The sequence below is a fragment of the Ursus maritimus genome, unplaced genomic scaffold, assembly GCF_017311325.1.
Source record: "Ursus maritimus isolate PB19 unplaced genomic scaffold, ASM1731132v1 scaffold_26, whole genome shotgun sequence".
Taxonomy (NCBI): Eukaryota; Metazoa; Chordata; class Mammalia; order Carnivora; family Ursidae; genus Ursus; species Ursus maritimus.
This window is the reverse complement of record NW_024425119.1, coordinates 7430155-7450959: the sequence shown is the minus strand read 5'-3', so window position 1 is coordinate 7450959 and position 20805 is coordinate 7430155. Positions and strand designations below refer to the sequence as shown.

The window sequence follows — 20805 nt, the reverse complement described above, 5'->3', positions numbered from 1 at the left end:
TCTGGTTCAGTGTGGGTGTAGATGCAGGTGGGTGAGTGTGTATGACCGCAGCTCTGGGAAGGGGGTTTGTGACAACGAAGGGGGTCACCTTGGGCTCCAGTACTCTACAGAAGAGCCATGTTCTGTGTGCGTGTGCCTTATGTACTCGGGACCAAGGAGGACTGCCACCGGGAAAATGAGGGGCTCCAAAACTGTACCTGGGTTCATACCCTGTAGTACTGCTTAATGGCCTTGTGATCTGAGGAAGTTAATCTGGGCTGTAGATTTCTCATAAAATAAAGATCTCTTCCTCCTGGAGTTGTGAAGATAAAACTAGTAAAGTGCTTGGAAAAGTTTCTACCAGCTCCTAAAGCACCGCCTTATTTATTTTTAGGAAAGCTGAAGTATTTTGTTAACAAGGGGTCTTCCTCCGGCCTCTCCGCATGTGAAGCCAGGCAGAGACAGAGACGTTCCTTGATGGGCTGAGCAGGGGTCTGTTGGGTCGGAGAAGCGGGTTTCCATGAAGGGGTTGGAAGGAGATGAATGGCACGGGATTCCATCATCTTGAGACTCGCTGTAGGGTGGAGAGTGCCAGAAGGAGGGCCGCGGTCTTAGGTACCAGTTTATCCCACTGAAGTCTGCAGTGAGGCAAGAAGCCAAACGCTTTGCGGGATGGGCGGGGAAGTTGAATACGGTTCGGTCCTCACTGCTTTCTCCGCCCTCGGCGAGTAAGTGAAGCGGTCCGCCTTCGAATTTACTCCGGCGCCCCCGCCGCCAGCTCCGCGCGCGTTCCGGGCGAGCGCCTCTTCCGGGTTTGCGGCCGGTTAGAAGCGACCGGAAAAGGCGGGGCCGCGAGGCGAGCGCGCCTCTGTGCGCCTGCGTGAAACGTTTCCTTGGAGTGTGGTGTCCGAACCCTAGCCTCGGGTTGCACGTGGAGTGCCGCGCCGCTTAGCTAGGGGGTCTTTCGTACTTGGACCATATTTCAGGTGAGCCGAGGCCTGGGGTGGGTGTGGAAGAAGTCGGGGAAGGGTGACTGCACCCATCCAGACTGGGGCGTTGGGAGGGGGACGCAATACAAATGGCGTGGGACCCAAGGGCCGTGCCGAGCGTGGAATGGAGGTTTGTTCATGCCATGAGGGGCATTGGGGGTACAGAGTCGAGGTTCCAGGCGGTCCTCTTTCCCACTCTAATACGCGAAGTGTGCGGTCTCTGATTCCCTTTCCAACACGCGCGACTCTACGCTCTCCCTTTTTTCTTTTCTCCAGTACTATGGGGCGCAAGTTGGACCCTACGAAGAAGGAGAAGCGCGGGCCAGGCCGTAAGGCCCGGAAACAGAAGGGTGCTGAGACCGAACTCGCAAGGTTCTTGCCTGCAGGTAAGGGTTAGGCGTGTCCTCCCACTCCCCCTAGTTCTCCAGGTTTTGCACCATTATTTTATCTGTATCACATGCCCTTCCGTTTTTAGTTTATGTATTCACTTTCTGTTGTAGTGGGATTTTCTTTGAATGAGTTAACGAGATTTATATACTTGAAGAGAAACCAGAGTATATTGTATGAGATACTAGAAAGTAAGTATGAATGGAGGCACCTGAGTGGCTCAGTCCGTTAAGCGTCCCACTTGTGATTTCGCTTCAGGTCATGATCTCAGGGTTGTGAGATTGAGCCCCCACCTGGCTCCCCGCTCCGTGGGGAGTCTGCTTAAGATTCTCTCTCCTTCTACTCACCCAACCCCCGCTCTCTCAAAAAAAATTTTTTTTTTAATTTAAAAAAAAGTAAGAACGAATGAAACATTCACTGTCATCAGCACTTAGAAATTAGGGATGATGCATCAGGGACCCAAATACCCATGCAAGGAGAGGTGCAGTTTAATACTGAGGGAGGTTATTAGGTTATTTTAAACTCTACCCAATTAGAGTTTAAAAAGTTCGTTCTTTTCTTTTCTTTTCTTTTCTTTTCTTTTCTTTTCATTCAGATTTTATTTATTTATTTGACAGAGAGAGACAGCCAGCGAGAGAGGGAACACAAGCAGGGGGAGTGGGAGATGAAGAAGCAGGCTCCCAGCGGAGGAGCCTGATGTGGGGCTCGATCCCAGGGATCCAGGATCACGCCCTGAGCCGAAGGCAGACACTTAACGACTGAGCCACCCAGGTGCCCTAAAAATATTTTTTTAAGATTTTATTTATTTGAGAGAGCGAGTATGAGCAGGGGGGAGGGGCAGAGGAAGAGGGAGAAGCAGGCCCCCCACTGATCAGGGAGCCCAATGCAGGGCTCCATTCCAGGACCCCGAAGTCATGACCTGAGCAGAAGGCAGACGCTTAACCGACTGAGCCACACAGGTGCCGGAGTTTAAAAAGATTTTAATCTGGGTTTTGGAAAATGGTTGACATTTTAGTAAGTGGGATTTGGGAAGGGAACAGACCAGTCCCCATCACTTACGTTGTGGAGGAGGTGGGCACGAGAAGGTACAGGTCTGGTTTCCATATGGTGAATAATCTGCATGGAAGGCTGGGTGGAAGAGAAGAGTGGACACGTAGTTTGTGTTGGGCATACATAAAAGATGCAGGTTTTCTAGATATTAGAGAGTACTACGCACTGGGTGCCTGGGTAGCTCAGTGGGTTAAGCATTGATGTCGGCTCAGGTCATGATCTCCGGGTTGGGGGATCAAGCCCTGTACTTGGCTCTGCACTCAGTGGGGAGTCTGCTTGAGGATTCTCTTTCTCTGCCCCTCCCTCTGCTTGTGCACACTCTGTGTCTTTTCCTCTAAGGTAAATAAATAAATCTTTTTAAAAAAAGTGTTAGGCATTATACTGAACCTTTTGGACACATGTCACCTCATTCTCTTAGTGCTCTGTGAGAGAGACATCGTTAAGGAAGTGAATGCTGAGAGGTTAAGCAACTTGGCCATGTAAATGACAGGGCTGAGATTTAATAAGCCTTTTATTTCTTGGAGAATGTATAGAAAACAGCAGTTACAGAGGTAAAATCTGTGGTCGGTTACTGATTAAAGTAGGAGTAAAGGAAAGGAGAGGAAAAGACAGTTTTGTTTGTTAGTAAATCCATTTATTATAGACTGGCAGTGTATGAAATGGTGGAGCTTCCTCTGGTCTTTCCATTCCTTTAGTCTTCTGATGGCAGGGTTGACTGCCACAGCAGAAGTGGTGGTGTAAGTCCAGGCACCGCTGGCTACTGTTTTTATGCAGGATCCACAGTGCCAGATTCCCATAGCTCAGTCATTGTCGTTGTCGTCTTTTTTTTTTTTTTTTTTTTTTTTTTAAGATTTTATTTATTTGTTTTAGAGAGAGTGTGAGCAAGGCAGAAGCAGAAGGAGAGGGCTCCTTGGTGGCTCAGTTGATTAAGCATCTGCCTTCAGCTCAGTTCATGATCCCAGGGTCCTGGGATTGAGGCCTACATAGGGCTCCTTGCTCAGCATGGAGTCTGCTTCTCCCTCTCCCTCTGCCGCTCCCCACTGCTCATGCGCTCTCTCTCTCACTTGCTTGCTCTCTCAAATGAATAAATAAGATCTTTAAAAAAAACAAAAACAAAAACAAAACAGAAGGAGAGGGACAGAGAGAATCCTCAAGCAGACTCCCTGCTGAGTGCATGGAGCCCACTTCAGGGCTCGATCCCATGACCCCGAGATCACTACCTGTTCCAAAATTAAGAGTTGGATGCCCAACTGAGCCACCCAGATGCCCCACCATAGCTCAGTCTTTGCATTTTGGTTTTGCCACAGAAGGAGCAAGTATATGTGGCATGCTGGCTTATTTGAATTTGTCTTCACCATTTTCCTGAGGGAGGAATCCTAGCGGATCCCATATTTACCAGCCCATCACGGATTCAGACCTTCTTGGTGGGTTTAGCCATGTTACTGCAAACCAGGTCCAAGGTCGGAGAGAAAACATGAATTTTGAATCTCTGTTGTTGTCGGGATTGTGGTAATGCTATTTATTAAAATCAGAATCTGGAGGGAGGCCCAGTTTAGATTTGGTTGATGACCAACCACAGGAGGTCATCTCCTTTACATCTCTCGTCCACCTCCTCGTAAAGCTCTGTGGAGTGAGTTACAATCTAGTCCCTTTAATTAGTATATTAATTTTTTCCCCACTTTCATTTTCTCTTCTGATGTTTTCATTTTCCCTGTGACATACTGTTCTGTCTCTCTCTCTTTTTTTTAAATACAGCTGGTGATGACAGTTCTAAGAGGCTGTCTAGTCGTGCTCGGAAAAGGTGAGTGTGGACGGCCGGACTTGCCTCGATTACATCGGTACTGCTCATCTTTAGTCACACAGTCCCATGTGCTCTCACTGATGGCAGGGCTGTGTGGGGACTGACCCATTTCTGTGACAGAGCTTAGAGGTGTTCCATTTCCTCACTCCTTACATCTTTTCAGGGCAGCCAAGAGGAGGTTGGGCTCTGCTGAAGCCCTGGAGACGCATAAGTTCCCTGGGGCCAAACCATTGCCTGGAAAGCCACCCAAAGGTCAGTGAATATAGGAGCTATGTGCTTCATGAGGAGTCCTCTGGGTCCTGGGTAGGGAAGGGCTTGCTGAGCATTTCTGGAGTGAAAGAAACAGCCAGAGGACATTTTTAAGGATAGAAAGTGCAGGCTTCATCACTGTGTGGCTGCCATCAGTCCAGAATTCTTCAAATCCTTAGGAATCTTTGGAGTTGCTGTCCAGATGCCTGGTAAGAGGGGAGCCCAGTCCTTACTTCATCCTACTCAAGGCAAGAAGCGTCCAGCACCAACCCACAGTAGTGAGGAGGAAGTAGAGGAGGAAGACTCTGAAGAGGATGGTGTGCTGAACCAGGGGGGCCTCTGGGGCTCTGAGGACAGTGATGCTGATATGATAGACGACTATGGCGCTGACTCCGACTCAGAGGATGAGGATGAAGGTGAAGAGGTGAGGTTTGCTCTCTTGGTGTTCAGGAAGGGATCCTTGCCTTTTAGTCTTTCCAGGTCCTTGAGACTATCAGTGACAAGGATAAGCTGAGTAGAGAAAAGGGTTTTAGTGTTCCGTCACTGTTTTCCTGTCACCTGTGTTTGCTGAGTGCACACATAAGTGTAGAAAAGCTGTAGGGTAGAGCATTTTGAAATTCAGACTGCTCAGTGCTGTTGAGGGCCTGGTCAGGTGGATTCTTGAGTGCCCCCACTGAGGGGAATAGAAACGTGTGCACATTTTTTTATAAATCATTTGGTGTCTGAGAACCTTAGAGAGTTTTTTCCTTTTGACCTAGTAATTCCGTTTTGGAAGAGGATCCAGAATGTGGACAGAGATTTATTTACTGAGGTGTAAGAAGTTATGTAGGGGCACCCGGCTGGCTCAGTCCGTAGAGCATGCGACTCTTGATCTTGGGGTTGTAAGTTTGAGCCCCACGTTGGATATAGAGATTACTTTTAAAAAAAGATATATATATATTTTTAAAGATTTTATTTCATTTATTCAACAGAGATAGAGACAGCCAGCGAGAGAGGGAACACAGCAGGGGGAGTGGGAGAGGAAGAAGCAGGCTCATAGCGGAGGAGCCTGATGTGGGGCTCGATCCCAGAACGCCGGGATCACGCCCTGAGCCGAAGGCAGACGCCTAACCGCTGTGCCACCCAGGCGCCCCAAAAGATATTTCTGTATTGGTATACAATTAGTATATGAGTGTGTTAGAAGAAATCAGGCGAGGGACGCTTGGGTGGCTCACTTGGTTAAGTGTCGGCCTTTGGCTCGGGTCATGATCTCAGGGTCCTGGGGTGGAGTCCCACATCGGACTCCTTGCTCAGCAGGGAGCCTGCTTCTCCCTCTGTCTGCTGCTCCCCCTGCTTGTGCATGCGTGCGTGCGCACGCTCTCTCTGATAAATCAATCAATAAAATCTTAAAAAAAAAAGAAAAACTCAGGTGATACAGGGTTGTATAGGATGAAAGGGAAGTTCCCATTTGCACCCTTTCTCCTAGTCTGCCTTTTCTGTACAGAGTTGCTATTATGAGATTTGTGGGCCATAATGCCCAAAACTCTGGAAACAGCCAGAGTAACAAATCTGCTTCAGTAGGGGCGCCTGGGCTCAGCCGTTAAGCGTCTGCCTTTGACTCAGGTCATGATCCCAGGGTCCTGGGATCAAGCCCCGCATCAGGCTCGCTGCTCGGTGGGAAGCCTGCTTCTCCCTCTCACACTCCCCTTGCTTGTGTTCCCTCTCTCTATCAAATAAATAAATAAAATCTTAAAAAAAAAATGCTTAAGTAAATTATAGTTCTTCTACACTAAGTTAATATTTGGCCCTTGTGTCTGTGAAAATGCTGGTGATCTGTGAGAAAAGGCGGGAAACAAATCTGAAAACATATCACAATTTTAACTATATGAAAACTAGTATGTCTGGAAGAAATGTGTCGGAGTGGATGTCCAAGGACAATTTTGTCCCCTCTGTCTACATACGGGGGTATATTAATGTTCTGAATTTTTTTTAATTAGATTAATTAGGAGCACCTGGGTGGCTCCGTTGGTTAAGTATCTGCCTTCTGCTCAGTTCGTGATCCTAGGGTCCTGTGATCAAGCCCTGTGTCAGGCTTCTGCTCAGCAGGGAGTCTGCTTCTCCCTCCCCCTCCCCCCTGGCTTGTGCATGTCTGCCCGTGCGCTCGCGCACTCTCTCTCTCTCACTCTTGAATAAATAAAATACTCATTAGAGAGAGAGAGAGTGTTTGCGTGCTCGCGAGCAGGGGAAGAGGCAGAGGGAGAGAAGCAGACTCCCAGCTGAGCGCAGAGCCTGTTGCAGGGCTCAGTCTCAAAACCCTCAAAATCAGGAGTCAGCTGCTCAATGGACTGAGTCACCCAGGCGCCCCACATTCTGAACTTTTTAACGGGAAAGGAACTATGCAAAAAAGTAGAACAGTTTTGATGAAACCCTTTAATCTGTTATTTAGTTTCAGTGATGGTCAATATTTTACAATTTTACATTCACTTTTTCAGGTTCCATACTTTCTTCTGGGAGTGTTAATTCGCCTTTAGGAAACAGTGAAATACAGAGCTAGAGTACTACCTGGGAGGGTGGAAGGGCAGGCTTTGTATTACTAACCCCTTGTCTCTTTTTTCAGCTGCTGCCCATTGAGAGGGCTGCTCGGAAGCAAAAGGCCCAGGAAGCTGTGGCTGGGTAAGTTTTGGAAACTCTTAGGATGGAGACAAGGCAGAAGCCCGGATGAAGGAAATGAGGGAGGAGCCGGTGTCTGTTTTCATCTGTGAATCACTGTTTCTGAAACTGTTTCTAGGGGCCAATGGAGTGAAGAGGAGACTGAGGAGGAGGAGGAGGAAAAGGAGAAAGGGTCACCTGAGTCAGGCCCCCAAAAGGATGATGAGACAGATGGGGGCTTACAGATCAATGTGGATGAGGAGGAGCCTTTTGTGCTGCCCCCTGCTGGGGAGATGGAGCAGGATATCCTTCCAGTGCAGAGTGAGGGAGGGGTAGGGGGCTAGTGCTTGGGAGAGCGGATTTGCAGACCCTGGGACATCATGAAACAGTTCCTTAACACATCCACATGCCCAGGCTCCAGACTTGCAACGAATTCACAAGCGCATTCAGGATATAGTGGGAGTGCTGCGTGATTTTGGGACTCAGCGGGAGGAAGGTCGGTCTCGTTCTGAGTATCTGCACCGGCTTCAGAAGGACCTGGCCACTTATTACTCCTATGGAGACTTCCTGCTTGGCAAGCTCATGGACCTCTTCCCTCTGTCTGAGGTACTGCCTTGCTCATCTAATGCCCCTTCTGCTTCTCTTTTCTCACCTTTATTTGACGCTGTGTGAGAAAGGCAGTCAGCCTCCTTACTCTTGTCATCCAGCTGAGCTCCTTCGCCAGCCTGACTTGCTCCCTGCCATTTTGCTTTCCCAGCTGGTGGAGTTCTTAGAAGCTAATGAGGTGCCTCGGCCTATCACCCTCAGGACCAATACCTTGAAAACCCGGCGGCGAGACCTTGCTCAGGTGAGGGGTGGATTTTGAGATTTATTTATCTCCAGGCGGTGTTGACTTCTAACCCCAGAGACTCCCCTGTCTCACTTTGACGGGGTGAGGGGGGTGTCTTAGTACCTAAGCATTTCTTGGTACAGGCATGATCCAGAGGCAAACCCAGGTAAGCCTAGTGTCATGCTGGATTTATCTGACTGGCTTGGGGCCCAGGATGACCTCTGTGTAGTAGGAAACTCGTCCCTTCAGCCTCTGCTCAACAGGGTCGAGACACTGCTTCAGGATAAAAGTTCTGCTGCCTCAGAACGAAATGGGAGTCGTCTGCCTTTTTGATCATCAAGGAGCTGGTGAAACTGTGATTCCTGCCTCCAGAAAAAGACCTGACACACATGCCCAAACAGTATTTTAAACTCATCGTTTCCGAGGGTTCAGGGACCCGTGTTAAAGACTGCCTTCTGTTCTGTGCCCAGTGGTGTGGCCCTATGTATGTGTAGTCTTTCTCCGGCTGCGAAGGTGACCTGCCCGATTCCAGTCTTTCATGTGCTTTAGCCAGTGACGTTACATTTTAGGGTGGTGAGGGGCTGAGCCTATTGGGAAGTCATAGTTCAGTTCCAAGAAATAAAAGGACAGGAGCTGGCAGTCTGTTCCGTTGGGATAGAGTTCCGACCTTGAGTTAGAGCCCAAGGCTAAGGGAGAGGACATGAGAGGATGGCGTGGGAGAGGCTGCAGTCAGAGAGTCTGTGATGCTTGTGTTGTAGCTACAGGCTCTGGAAGGGGCGATGCCACGGGGCTCGGTAGAACCACGTTTTCGTATTTCCATCTCTTTTCTGGGTATAGTAGCCCATGAGGTTTTAAAATCTTTCCCTCCCTCCCTTTTTTTTGAAGATTTTATTTATTTGCCAGAGGCACAGCGAGAGAGGGAACACAAGCAGGGAGAGTGGGAGAGGGAGAAGCAGGCTTCCTACTAATCAGGACCCCGGGACCATGACCTGAGCCACCCAGGCGCTCCAAAATCCTTATCTTTTCTTATCTTCAGGCACTAATTAACCGTGGAGTTAACCTGGATCCCCTGGGCAAGTGGTCAAAGACTGGACTGGTGGTATATGATTCTTCCGTGCCCATTGGTAAGTGTTCCCTGCCCGATAGCCTTTCCTGCCCCTACCCCCGTCCCAGCATGTCACCGACGGGTCCTCCTCCGCAGGTGCTACCCCCGAGTACCTGGCTGGGCACTATATGCTTCAGGGAGCCTCCAGTATGCTGCCGGTCATGGCCTTGGCACCCCAGGAGCACGAGCGGATCCTGGACATGTGTTGTGCCCCTGGAGGAAAGACTAGCTACATAGGTATGAGAAGGGCAGGCAGGGGTAGGAGCCATCTGGCTCTCTGCTTCTGGAAGTAAATGGGGTCTCTAGTCCTCAAGAAAACAGTGCATAAGCAACTCGCAGAGTGGTGAGGAGTATAGGCTCTGGAGTCGGCCTGGATTCCAGCCCCATGTGCTGCTAACTATCTATATGGCCTCGGACAAGCCCCTGGTTTTCTCTTATCTGTAAAATGGGATAGCAGCTGTGCTTGGCTTGGTGGTTATATTATACTTGCTTATTAAGGTTGAAATAAGCTTTTACAAATCCTTAGGAAAGTGTTCAGCACATAACTAGTCATAACCATTTTATTAAGCTGTTATCGCTTAAAAGAAGTCAGTTAGTCTGTGGGACCACAAAGATGTTCAGTAACAGGGAGAGGACCACGCCGGCAGTCCTGCTCATCAGAGGGTGCGGTTGACAGGCCTGCACAGTAGACGGTGGGGAGGACGCTTACTGGGAGCGAAGTGGCCTTGAAGTGGTGAGAATTCCCCTGCACGTCCTTGGGCCGGAGGGTGGCTGGCAGGTGTGGAGGCTGTGCAGCTGGCTGGTGAGCGCTGTGCCTCTCCCGCTTCAGCCCAGCTGATGAAGAACACAGGTGTGATCCTTGCCAACGATGCCAATGCTGAGCGGCTCAAGAGTGTCGTGGGTAATCTGCACCGGTTGGGAGTCACCAACACCATCGTCAGCCACTACGATGGGCGCCAGTTTCCCAAGGTGCAGCTCTCCTCTGTGTGTGTCTGTCGTGTGTCTTCCAGTTCCCTGCCCCCTTCCTGACCTCACAGGGTTTCGACTTGCTGCTAGGAAGTAATGGTGCAGTGCAGATTGCCAAAAACACCTAACTAACCTACCGTTTTTCCACAGGTGGTGGGGGGCTTTGATCGAGTACTTTTGGATGCTCCCTGTAGTGGCACTGGGGTCATTTCCAAAGACCCAGCTGTGAAGACTAACAAGGTGAGGAGTTGCGGGGGGGTTTTGCTAAGAGTGGGGGTGGGGACCAGCTGAGAGGTCTGGCCGGGCCTCACGGAGCTGGAGTGGGAGGGGGAGGAGCACTCCGAGCTGTTCATAGCTCACCTTTTCTTCTGAGGCTGTCTTCTTGAAATTTTCGCACCCTTGCATCGGTCTCTCCTTGTGACAGGATGAGAAGGACATCTTGCGCTGTGCTCACCTTCAGAAGGAGTTGCTCCTGAGTGCCATTGACTCTGTCAACGCCATGTCCAAGACAGGCGGCTACCTTGTTTATTGCACCTGTTCCATCATGGTGAGGCCTTTGTTGTGGCAGAGCTGACGGGACAGGACTAGGGGGTTGTTTGCCCCTTAGAGCTCCCTTCACCCCCAGCTCTGCTTTTCCTTCTCTTTTTGTCTCCCCGACGTATCCAGGTGGAAGAGAATGAGTGGGTGGTAGACTATGCCCTGAAAAAGAGGAATGTGCGGTTGGTGCCAACAGGTCTAGACTTTGGCCAGGAGGGTTTTACTCGCTTTCGAGAAAGGCGCTTCCACCCCACCTTGCGTTCTACCCGCCGCTTCTACCCTCACACTCACAATATGGATGGTTTCTTTATTGCCAAGTTCAAGAAATTCTCTAATTCTGTCCCCCAGTCCCAGACAGGTAAGCAGTCTGCTCTTTCTGCCCTTCGTCACCGCATTTGCTCTTTCTTTTTTTTTTTTTTTTTTAAAGATTTTATTTATTTATTCGACAGAGAGAGAGACAGCCAGCGAGAGAGGGAACACAAGCAGGGGGAGTGGGAGAGGAAGAAGCAGGCTCATAGCGGAAGGGCCTGACGTGGGGCTCGATCCAAGAACTCCGGGATCACGCCCTGAGCCGAAGGCAGACGCTTAACCGCTGTGCCACCCAGGCGCCCCTTGCTCTTTCTGCCCTTCAGGAGGCGTATGACTGAAGGGAATGGAGGGATTTCTGTCTTTTTTTTTTTTTTTTAAGATTTTATTTATTTGACAGAGACAGCAAGAGGGAACACAAGCAGGGGGGAGTGGGAGAGGGAGAAGTAGCCTCCCTGCTGAGCAGGGAGCCCAATGCGGGGCTCGATCCCAGGACCCTGGGATCATGACCTGAGCTGAAGGCAGACACTTAACGACTGAGCCACCCAGGCGCCCCGATTTCTGTCTTCCTTATCGCAGCCTTTGCATGCTTGGATGAGAGGCCTCTTTCATCCCAGTTAGAATCATTCCTGAGCCTGGACCACGTTTGAGTGTATGTGAAAGCACTCGTACAGATGGGGATCTTTTGCTTGATTCTGCCAAGTGGCTGCAGTCTTTCAGCACTAATGCATTCCCAGTGCAGTTGTGGTTTCTTTCCTTCTTGGCCGAGGGTTGCCTTCCTGGTAACAGATCTGTGCTGGTCCAGCATTGTCAGCATCGGGTTGGCACAAGACTCCTCGGAACCATCAGCAGTTCTCTGAGCCCATCACACTAATTGCAGATCTTTTTCTCAGCCATCTTGAGTCTGGCCTGAATCTTGGGAAGGGTGGGGTTTTCTAGAACAGGCTTGGTGGTTCTGTGTGCTGGGATAGAACCCTAGGTTTAGTTGGAAGAGGGAGAGGCGAGTTTCTCTGAATACAAACTGTGACTTACTGAGTTGATTTCTTTTTTTAAGTTTATTTATTTAAGTAATTTAAAGTTTATTTATTTAAGTAATCTCTACGCCCAACATGGGGCTTGAATTCATGACAGGTCAGGGTCAAGATGAGTTGCACGCTCTTCGGACTGAGCCAGTCAGGCACCCTGATTTTTTTTTTTCTTTATAAATAATGTTCCTCACAAAAGTCACATCTGAATGTTAAGAGAAACCTTAAGAACTGGCAAAATTTGCTGTTAACTTATTTTTTCCACTGTAATTTTAAAAGTACATATTTAATGTCATTTCTCATTTGCGCCTTACTAGCCTGTTTCTGGTTGCTGTGTGTGACTTCTTATTTTCTTGCATCTCCTCAAAATCCACATTTAAAAAACCCTAAAAACGGTCTTTAATTAAAAAAGAAAAAGCCCAGTGCTTCAAGTTTTTTCAGGATTCACCTCCCCCTTGTGTCATGTGACCTGCTGTCCTCAAGGGGGCACAACTTCCTCTGAAGACCTTTTTGCCCAAGGATGAATAATGATCCCTTCCTTCCTCCCTCCCTCCCTTCTTTCCTCCTTCCTTCCTTCTTTTTTTCTTTTTTCTTCCCTTCCCTTCCCTTTCCCTAATACGAGGTTCAAATGTGACTTGAGTAAAGGCCAGGTGATACTAAGTAATACGAATCTAGGTAGTCGGCTCTTAAGTACTATCTCAACTGTGTCGCACACTTGGCTGACAGTAGTCAGGCAGTTTCCTTGATACATCTGCTTACTTCCTGCACTAATGATCAAGCTCCAGTGATGAGGCCCATTTTCTTAAACCACATGTTTAATTTTAACCCAGGAAATTCTGCAGCTGCCACCCCTACAAACCTAAATTTGCCTGAGGTGAGAGGTCAGGTGACCCCCAAGCTTGAGGGCAGCAGCCAGCCTGCCAAGAAGGCCAGAGTGGCTGTGAAAGCAAAGCAGCAGTTGCGGAAACGGCAACATCCCAAGAAGGCCTCCTTCCAGAAGCAGAATGGCATCTCCAAAGGGACAGACTCAGGATTGTCCACTGTATCTAGTGATACAAAGTCCCAAGCTTTTTCCAAGGTCCAGGACAGCACTCAGCGAGCTCAAGAAGCTGAAGTGATCAGGGGACCAAAGGTGACTAAGAAACTAAAGCAAAAGTCAGCTATTTCGCTGTCCTCCAAGAAAGTTGCCTTCCGAAAGCAGAATGGTCGTCCTAAGGGCACGGATACAGAAGTGCCTGTGCTATCCCTTTCCAAGACCCAGGCCACTCTCAACCCTGAGGACTGTGATCAGCCCCTTCGAAACACCAAAAGGCCTGAGAAGGTAAAGCAGCAGTTGCCAGAACAGCGTTCCAAGAGAGCTGCTTTCCAGAAACAGAATGGCACCCCCAAGGGACCTGAGACTTCCACCATATCCCCCCTTGGTTCCAGCCGGCCTCCACCAGCAAAGAGGAGGAAGTCTCAGTCCAGAGGCAGCAGCCATCCAGTGTTGTCCTAGATGAATGGTTGAAACTAGACTGGGGTGGCTCATTGCTGTTGGCACTGGGTTGGAACTCTTACCTCTGTGAGGTTGGCATCTCCACTGTGCATATGAAATCTAATACACATTTTATAATCTCTGTCTACTGTGTGTTTTTTGAGGGGACTGGGTACTGGCTTTGCTGCCTTAATGGTAGCGGTGGGAGGGTGGGACACGGCCCCTCTGAAGACAGGAAACAATGCGGTATACGGAGAGATCCGATTCAGGCTCCTGGGCTCCCTTGGTCTCCTTGGGGCCCCAGGGAGGGAAAGTCCTGGAGTCAGAGCTTAGGGTGTTTGGACTCTGGGGAGAGGAGGGCAATAGGGGTGTGGGGAGGATGGGCATCCTGCCACCAGAACCCATGGAATACTGAAGGACCTGGATTGTGTTTCTCTGCCACCCTGGCTTGCGGGCATGGACTGGGCTTCGCTCAGCCTCAGACCCGGAAAGGTCCAGGAGCCAGCCTCCTTCCATTGGCTTCATCTCTGCGCTGCCCCGCCCCCTGACCTCTGCCCCTTCCGTCGAGCCGTCTGATTGGTTGCCCCGAGTCCCCCGGGCGCCTCATTGGCTCTTCTCCCTAGCCCTCCATCCGTGCTCCTGTAGCGGTCTCCGTCTCCCAGCAGAAGACGCAGCCATGAATCCGTTATTCGGCCCCAACCTCTTCCTCCTACAGCAGGAGCAGCAGGGCCTGACCGGGCCGCTGGGGGACCCTCTGGGAGGCGACCACTTCGCCGGGGGAGGAGACGTGTCCACGGCGCCGCTCGCCCCGGCCGGTCCGGCTGCCTACTCGCCGCCCGGGCCGGGCCCGGCGCCCCCCGCCGCCATGGCTCTCCGCAACGACCTGGGCTCCAACATCAACGTGCTCAAGACCCTGAACCTCCGGTTCCGCTGCTTCCTGGCCAAGGTGCACGAGCTGGAGCGCCGCAACCGGCTGCTGGAGAAGCAGCTGCAGCAGGCGCTGGAGGAGGGTAAGCAGGGCCGGCGGGGCCTGGCTCGCCGCGACCAGGCCGTGCAGACCGGCTTCGTCAGCCCCATCAGGCCCCTGGGGCTGCCCCTGAGCGCCCGGCCCGCCGCAGTCTGCACCCCTTCGGCGCGGGTGCTGGGCTCGCCCGCGCGTTCGCCAGCCGGCCCCCTCGTGCCCTCCGCGGCCTGCCACTCGTCGCCCTCCACCTCCACCTCCACCTCCTACTCCTCGTCCACCCGCTTCATGCCCGGCACCATCTGGTCCTTCTCTCACGCCCGCCGGCTCGGGCCGGGACTGGAGCCCACGCTGGTGCAAGGGCCTGGCCTGTCGTGGGTGCATCCCGACGGGGTGGGCGTCCAGATCGACACCATCACCCCCGAGATCCGCGCGCTCTACAACGTCCTGGCTAAAGTGAAGCGCGAGCGGGACGAGTACAAGCGGAGGTAGGGGACCGGGAAGGTGGGGTCGGGGCTCAGTGTCATGCCACACATGGGACCTGGACCAAGTGTGGGTCTGGGAGGGGAGAGCAGTGCGGCCCAAGAATCAGGGAGGAATAAGATGAGAGTAGAGTTCCTGCTGTGTAAGGAGGAGCTTGGAAGTAGACGGAATTGGGTACAGGAAGACGGGGATCCACAGGGAATGCAGAAGTCGCGCTCGTGATAGGAAGAAGGGTGCTCTGAACGGAGTACTGTGGGGCGTACATATTTGTCTTGTGGCTTTTCTTTCCGTCTCATCTAGGCTGCAGTGTTGGGAGGACTGTGTTCACTGTAGGGTTGTGTGCCGTGTGGAAGGGACACGCGTTTGAGAGGTCACGTCTGGGGTACTACTTAGCCTCTCCAGGCTCAGCCCTCAGCGCACTTTTGTGGTAGATGCCCCACATACTGATGAAAAGTAAGAGACAAGGGACACGGCTTCATTGGGAGTGTAAGTGAAATCAGAAGGGCGGGGGCTGCGTCTTGCAGCGGGCTCTCCTGCCACTGCTCCGGGTTTAGGGAAACTGGGGAGCGAGTCCAGTTCCATATGCAAGGCTCTGGAACCTCAGAACATTGCTTGGAGTAAGTAAAAAAAAGAAAAAGAAAGAAAAAAGGGGGGAAAGGAATTCCCTAGGGAAAGGGGAAGGGACTGCTAGTTGTCACAGGGCTTGTGGGAGCCGGGGGAATCTGTGAAAGTACGACGAGCCAAAGGATGACGAGATGTGAGTGAAGCCAGCAGAGGAACCGAGTGGGGAAAAGTTGAGAATCTGGACACACCCTGTGAGTATAAGGCAGCTGGGGGGCAGGCCCAGTGCTCTCTGAGGACGAGGATTTGGCTTTCTGCAGGGGACTGGCAGGGTAGCACAGGGGGCCAGGGAAAGGGTATGATGCTGGCGCTGGCTGTATACCAAGTGGATCCCTTAGGGGCCCGGAAACCTGGCCATTAGGAAGGAGCACGAGCACAGCAAGCTCTCTGTAGACTCTGCGATGGATGCCTTGGTTGAGGAGGAAGATGACAGGTCAGAAGGAGGCTTTATTTTGGAAGCCATCAGGTTTAACCTCTTAATCGGCTACTCTGACCCCTTGTGGGCAGGCCTGGGAACTACCCTTGCAGCCCTGTGTAGTGGACATTGGTGTGTCAGCTGGGGCTTGGCTGAATGTTCCGGGAGCTTACCCCTGGGTCTGGGGGCAGCCTTCAGGATCTGTAACTTGCCAGAGTCTAGCAGATCGCAGATCAGCAGGCTTTCTGAAGTTGGGTACTGCCATGCTGGCTTCCTTCGTCGTAGCCCATGTTATAAGAGCCTTTGGGAATCTCAGTTCTCCTAAAGCCATCATTCAGATGCCACCCAGAACCAGCCCCTGCCCCCAGCCCCTGACCCTGCAGGAGTTAATTAACACGGTCAGCAGCAGAACACACAGTTCTGGAATGCATCCATAACCACAGAAACAACTGTTGTTCTCGGGTATTTGGTTTTTCTTGACTGAAAGAGTGTTTGTCCTTGGTCCGGCTGTCCAGGGCAGCAGAGAGTTACTCCTTGGGGATTGATGAGCTCATCGCTCTGCAGCAGCTAGAATTGTATGGTACGTGACACTGGCAGTTCCTCATTCTTCCACCCCAGATCCTGTGCCCTCGCTCTGTTCTCTTTGCAACACCATAGCTCCTGTCTGTGGCCCGGAAGGCATGGGTATAGCTTGAGCACTAAACTGGGAAGAAGCCGAGGCCTCCTGGGTTCTATTTTCAGCTCCCCTGCTGTGTGCAACCTTGGGTGGCTCTCTTCTTCCCGGCCTCCGTCCTTCCAGTGTAGGAATGGCCCCTGCTTCCTCCCTGTGCTCCAGGATGCCGTGTATTTGGGAGGGAGGTCTTTAGGAGAGGTAGAATATGCGGAAATTGCTCAAATTCCATGTCAAGGGAACCTTGTAAGGGAGACCACATTTGAATGGAGTTCAGAAGAAACCTATTTGTGGGAAAGTCTGGCTGGAGAACAGACAGAATTCTAGTAAGCTTTCAGGGGCACCTGGCTGGCTCAGTCAGGAGAGCATATGACTCTTGATTTCAGGGTCGTGAGTTAGAGCCCCACGTTGGGTGTAAAGACTACTATAAATAATAAATAAATAAATAAATAAATAAATAAATAAATAAACTTTAAAGAATTCTGGTAAGCTTCCAGATGATTTATTTTCAGTTTTTTGTTTTGTTTTGTTTTTTGGTTTTTGGTTTGTTGTTTTTTTTTTTTTTCTTACTCTGTAAGATTTTGTTCGTCTCAATCCTTCCCTAACTTCCTTACTTAAATTTCTACCTGAATTTGATGCTTCCTACCCTCCCTGATGCATCTTGCCCAGAGTCATTGTCCCCTTGCCAGTCTTGCTTCCTTTAGGGACTCACGGACTCGGGGGTATGAGGGCACCGCATTCCATGCCTTCAGGTTGTCGATGAAGAAACCACAGGCCCAGAAAAGATAAACACGTCTTGTCTATGAAAATGTATAACTTGACACTGCTAGGGCCCCTCACGGGCCCCACCATCTGATGGAGAATGCCAGAGCAAAAGGAGGAAGAACATGGGGGCAGCAGGGAAAGATGGGCAGAGAGCCAAGAGGCCCCGGAGCTGGGCTGCATGACGGGCCGGCAGGGTGGTGGCCCGGCTGGCTGCCTTTGCCTTGCCCATGCGGGAGGGGCCGTGGGTGACGTAGAGGAGTTATTATTAGGAGCACTGCAGCGCAGTGCCCAGTGCGGAGCAGGCGGGCATGGAGGGAAGAGGCTGTGGGCAGAGCCCAGGGGGAAGAGGGGGGCGAGGTGGGGGAAAGTTGGAGGGGGGGGAGGGAGGGTGCAGTCCCACGTCTGCAGAATCTGCTCGGTCAGGCTTTCATTTCCTTGCTGTCCTCTTTGTGGCTTCTGGCCACCTTTCTGATCCCACAGTTTCTCCCATGGTACCGTGCCCTCCTTTCTCAGTCCGGAAGAAGTGGCAGGAGGTGATGGGCTGTCTGAATGGGGTCTGAGAAGTTCTGCCATCCCAGGCACCCTCGCAGGGTCTTGAGACCCCCAGTAGCATGCTGCCCCCAGCATTGCCCTTCCGCCTCTGCCACGCCAAGACCTGTGCACTGGCTTGCCGTGGACTCACGTCTAGTGGAAACCCTAGCCCTACACAGCAGACCCTGCCTGTGGCCAGGGGGGACCTCTTAGCTGCTTGTGGTCCTGTCTCGGAATTCTGGAGCCTAGGAGATGCCACTTCTAGTTCCCACCCACTGGATGAACGAGGCGCTTTTTCCTACTCTGATTTCCCTCGCCCTTGGGGTTTGGGTGCCTGGGACCCCCCAGGCTCCTGCTTTCCACTGCTTTCATACCTCAGGGCCAGCCCCATCACCTCTCCAGGGCTCCTGTACAGGGGTTCCGGGTGTGCAGTTTCTGGAGCTTGTGGGGACGGACTTTGAGTGTCTCCTACCGGGCTCTTGACCAACCCCGTTGATGGGGTGTGTGTCCTGCGGCTGCTTCTCCAGGGTTAAATGGCACCACGAGAGGCAGGCCAGCGGGCTAGAGGAGCCCTGGGCTGGTGCGGGCAGGAGGCGGGAGACTGGATGTGGGCCCCCGAAGGTGAGAGGCCGGGCCAGCAGGCCTGGTGGTCTGGTGCGGGCACGAGGGGGGAGGAGGCCAGCCAGGCAGCTGGCTGAGCCAGGGCCCAAGCGGGACGGCCGCTGCGAAGGAGCAGAGTGGCAGCAATTGCTCTCAAATACGGTTCCTGGGGCGCAGCCCAGAGGTTCCAGGAAGGCAGCTGGTGGGCTTGCACTTGCCAGGAAGCGTGGAGCCACCCGACAGCTGCAGCTGGCCACCCCCGGGCCGGCCGGCTGTTCCTGGCCACGGCCCCCCGAGCACTCAGGGCACCAGAGCTAGAGTGAGAGAGGCCTGAGCTGGAGGGGCGGGGAGTGGGGAGCCGCCGGGGCAGGGCAGGGCAGGGCAGGACCCCGCACCTAGGCTCCCTCCCTGTCCCCCATGTCTGCAGGTGGGAAGAGGAGTATACTGTGCGGATACAGCTGCAGGAGCGAGTGAACGAGCTCCAGGAGGTGAGGGCTGCCCCCCCCCCGCCCCCGCCGTGCCCCCATACCCCCTCAGTGGTCCCTAGCCTGGACCTCCCCTGGCCCTTCCTTGTCTTCACCTGCCTCCCCCACGGGCAGCACCACTCACGGTGCTTTCTCCCTGACTACAGGAAGCCCAGGAGGCTGACGCCTGCCAGGAGGAGCTGGCCATGAAGGTGGAGCAGCTGAAAGCTGAGCTCGTGGTCTTCAAGGGGCTCATGAGCAATGTGAGTGCAGCCCCCACACATCTGAGGCCGGGAAGGTGGGCCTTTCTGCTCTGGGCCTGTGCATTTCCTGGGCCACCGCCCTCACCCACTTTGTTGTGCTTCCGTCTTCCCCGGCTGGTCCCCCACCCCACCCCACCCTCATTCAGGAGGACAGGAAAGAACAAAAGCTTTGGTGTCTTATGTGAGAGGCCTCGATCTATGGCCTCAATCCCTATTAGAGGCTGGCAAGCGCTTAGTTAAGAGCCCAGACCCTGGCTCTGCGACCTGCATGCAGGGTGGCCTTGGTGAATTCCTTCACTGCTCTGCCTCCGTGTCCTCCCCGTGGAATGGGGTCGTAAAGGCGGTACTTTGCAGAGCCATGAGGGAGACTGTCAGGCCCTTAGGACCCTGCTGGCACAGACTTCATGCTGAATAAGTGTTAGCCATTCCTCTTCTTGCAATACTTCTTCCACTCTTGTAACTCCCAGTGCGCTCTCTCTCTCTCTGGGAGCATAAGTTCCAGGAGGGAGCCCCAGCAGGTCCCGGACCGTGCCCTCCGGGGCTCCCCGTCTGACCAGGGGGCCGGTGGCCTGAGCAGCCCATGAGCCCATGAGGGGAGGGCGTCCAGGAAGAGGGGGCAGAGGTGGTGTGTGACTGGAAGGATGAGGGTCTCACTGGGCCTTGTCTGGGGTGCCGGCTGCCTGCTTACCGCGCCCTGCGTTCCCTGGACAGAACCTGTCCGAGCTGGACACCAAGATCCAGGAGAAGGCCATGAAGGTAGATATGGACATTTGTCGCCGCATCGACATCACCGCCAAACTGTGCGACGTGGCTCAGCAGCGCAACTGCGAAGACATGATCAAGATGTTCCAGGTGAGAGGACGGGGTGGCCCGCAGGCCGGGGGCCCCTGCCCACACCTGCCCAGTGCCTCAGCTCCTCACGGGAGGGGGGCGCAGGCCCAGAGTCCTCCCTCAGCGCTGGCCCCTCCTTCTTGGGGAGCCCACCCTGGCACCAGGGGCCCTCAGTGGGACTAGGCTGGGGGGCAAGGAACAGCCTCTGAAGAGAAGGTTCGGAAGCCGTCTCTAACTCCGTCTCTCCCCTCCCTCTCTCTCTCTCCTCTGTCCGCCTCCTGTCCTCTCTTCCTTTCATCTTCTCTTGCTTTCTCCACAGAAGAAGCTGGTTAGTTTTGCTGTCATGCAAGCTTTTTAATGTCCCGGTCCCAGTTTCTAAGCCGCCCAGGCCTTTGGCCATCAGTTTTGACCCGCTGGGCTTTTGGGCCCAGATTTCTTCTCCTGTCTCCATTCTCCTTGCTCTTCCACCTTTTCTCTATCTCGGCCCCCTCTTTGCTTCATTTCTTTCTATCCCTTCTCCTCCGGCTTTCCAGATCTGGATGTGTGATTCAGGTTCTCCTTCCAATATACCGCGTCCTCCTCCTCCTTGAAGCCCGAAATTTTCCTTTTAGTTTGGTCATTTCATTAGAAAGGCTGAAAGGCATTTTTTTTTTTTTTTAAGAAAACAAATCCTCTTTAGCCATTATGCACATCTGATGTGGTCGCCGGGCCATTTCTCCCCCGATCTTACCGCCCTATTTTCTCTGTTTCTCCTTTTTCTTCTTTCTCAGTCTGCAGCCCTGCCCCCATCCATGTCTGTCTGCCTGTCTCGGTAACTCCGGTGTGTGTTCCTGTCGTTGTAACCGTGTCTTCTCTCTCTGTCCGCCCCCCCCCCCC

The 20805-nt window shown here is 52.5% G+C and overlaps 2 protein-coding genes across 10 annotated transcripts in view; both read left to right on the top strand.

The window, feature by feature from the left end:
- The first annotated feature begins 834 nt into the window (after positions 1 to 834).
- NOP2 (NOP2 nucleolar protein) lies at positions 835 to 13467 on the top strand. The gene is made up of 16 exons (XM_008683557.2): positions 835 to 965; positions 1245 to 1354; positions 4161 to 4206; positions 4370 to 4458; positions 4635 to 4879; positions 7052 to 7107; positions 7223 to 7386; positions 7490 to 7689; positions 7841 to 7930; positions 8949 to 9036; positions 9114 to 9254; positions 9847 to 9986; positions 10134 to 10223; positions 10408 to 10530; positions 10650 to 10878; positions 12682 to 13467. The coding sequence occupies exons 2-16, from the start codon at positions 1249 to 1251 to the stop codon at positions 13344 to 13346; spliced, it is 2472 nt and encodes an 823-aa protein (XP_008681779.1). The 5' UTR covers positions 835 to 965; positions 1245 to 1248; the 3' UTR covers positions 13347 to 13467.
- A 473-nt stretch (positions 13468 to 13940) lies between these two features.
- IFFO1 (intermediate filament family orphan 1) overlaps positions 13941 to 20805 on the top strand; it is a 12385-nt gene continuing 5520 nt past the window's right edge. For 3 of the 9 annotated variants that reach the window (XM_040642075.1, XM_040642074.1, XM_040642072.1), the window contains exons 1-5: positions 13942 to 14774; positions 18799 to 18859; positions 19003 to 19098; positions 19810 to 19950; positions 20249 to 20257. In XM_040642075.1, the coding sequence (XP_040498009.1) occupies positions 14002 to 14774; positions 18799 to 18859; positions 19003 to 19098; positions 19810 to 19950; positions 20249 to 20257 (1080 nt within the window). In that variant the 5' untranslated portion in view covers positions 13942 to 14001. Of the gene's footprint in view, positions 14775 to 18798; positions 18860 to 19002; positions 19099 to 19809; positions 19951 to 20248; positions 20258 to 20805 lie in introns of all 9 variants that reach the window. The other 6 variants (XM_040642076.1, XM_040642073.1, XM_040642079.1 and 3 more) reach the window with 4 other exon arrangements.

What these genes read in the sequence shown, in the direction of transcription:
- NOP2 (XM_008683557.2), top strand. Translation starts at nt 1,249, where the DNA reads ATGGGGCGCAAGTTGGACCCTACGAAGAAGGAGAAGCGCGGGCCAGGC. An exon ending in TCTAGTCGTGCTCGGAAAAG is followed by an intron (nt 4,207 to 4,369) that starts GTGAGTGTGGAC and finishes ACATCTTTTCAG; the next exon opens with GGCAGCCAAGAGGAGGTTGG. An exon ending in ATTGCACCTGTTCCATCATG is followed by an intron (nt 10,531 to 10,649) that starts GTGAGGCCTTTG and finishes CGACGTATCCAG; the next exon opens with GTGGAAGAGAATGAGTGGGT.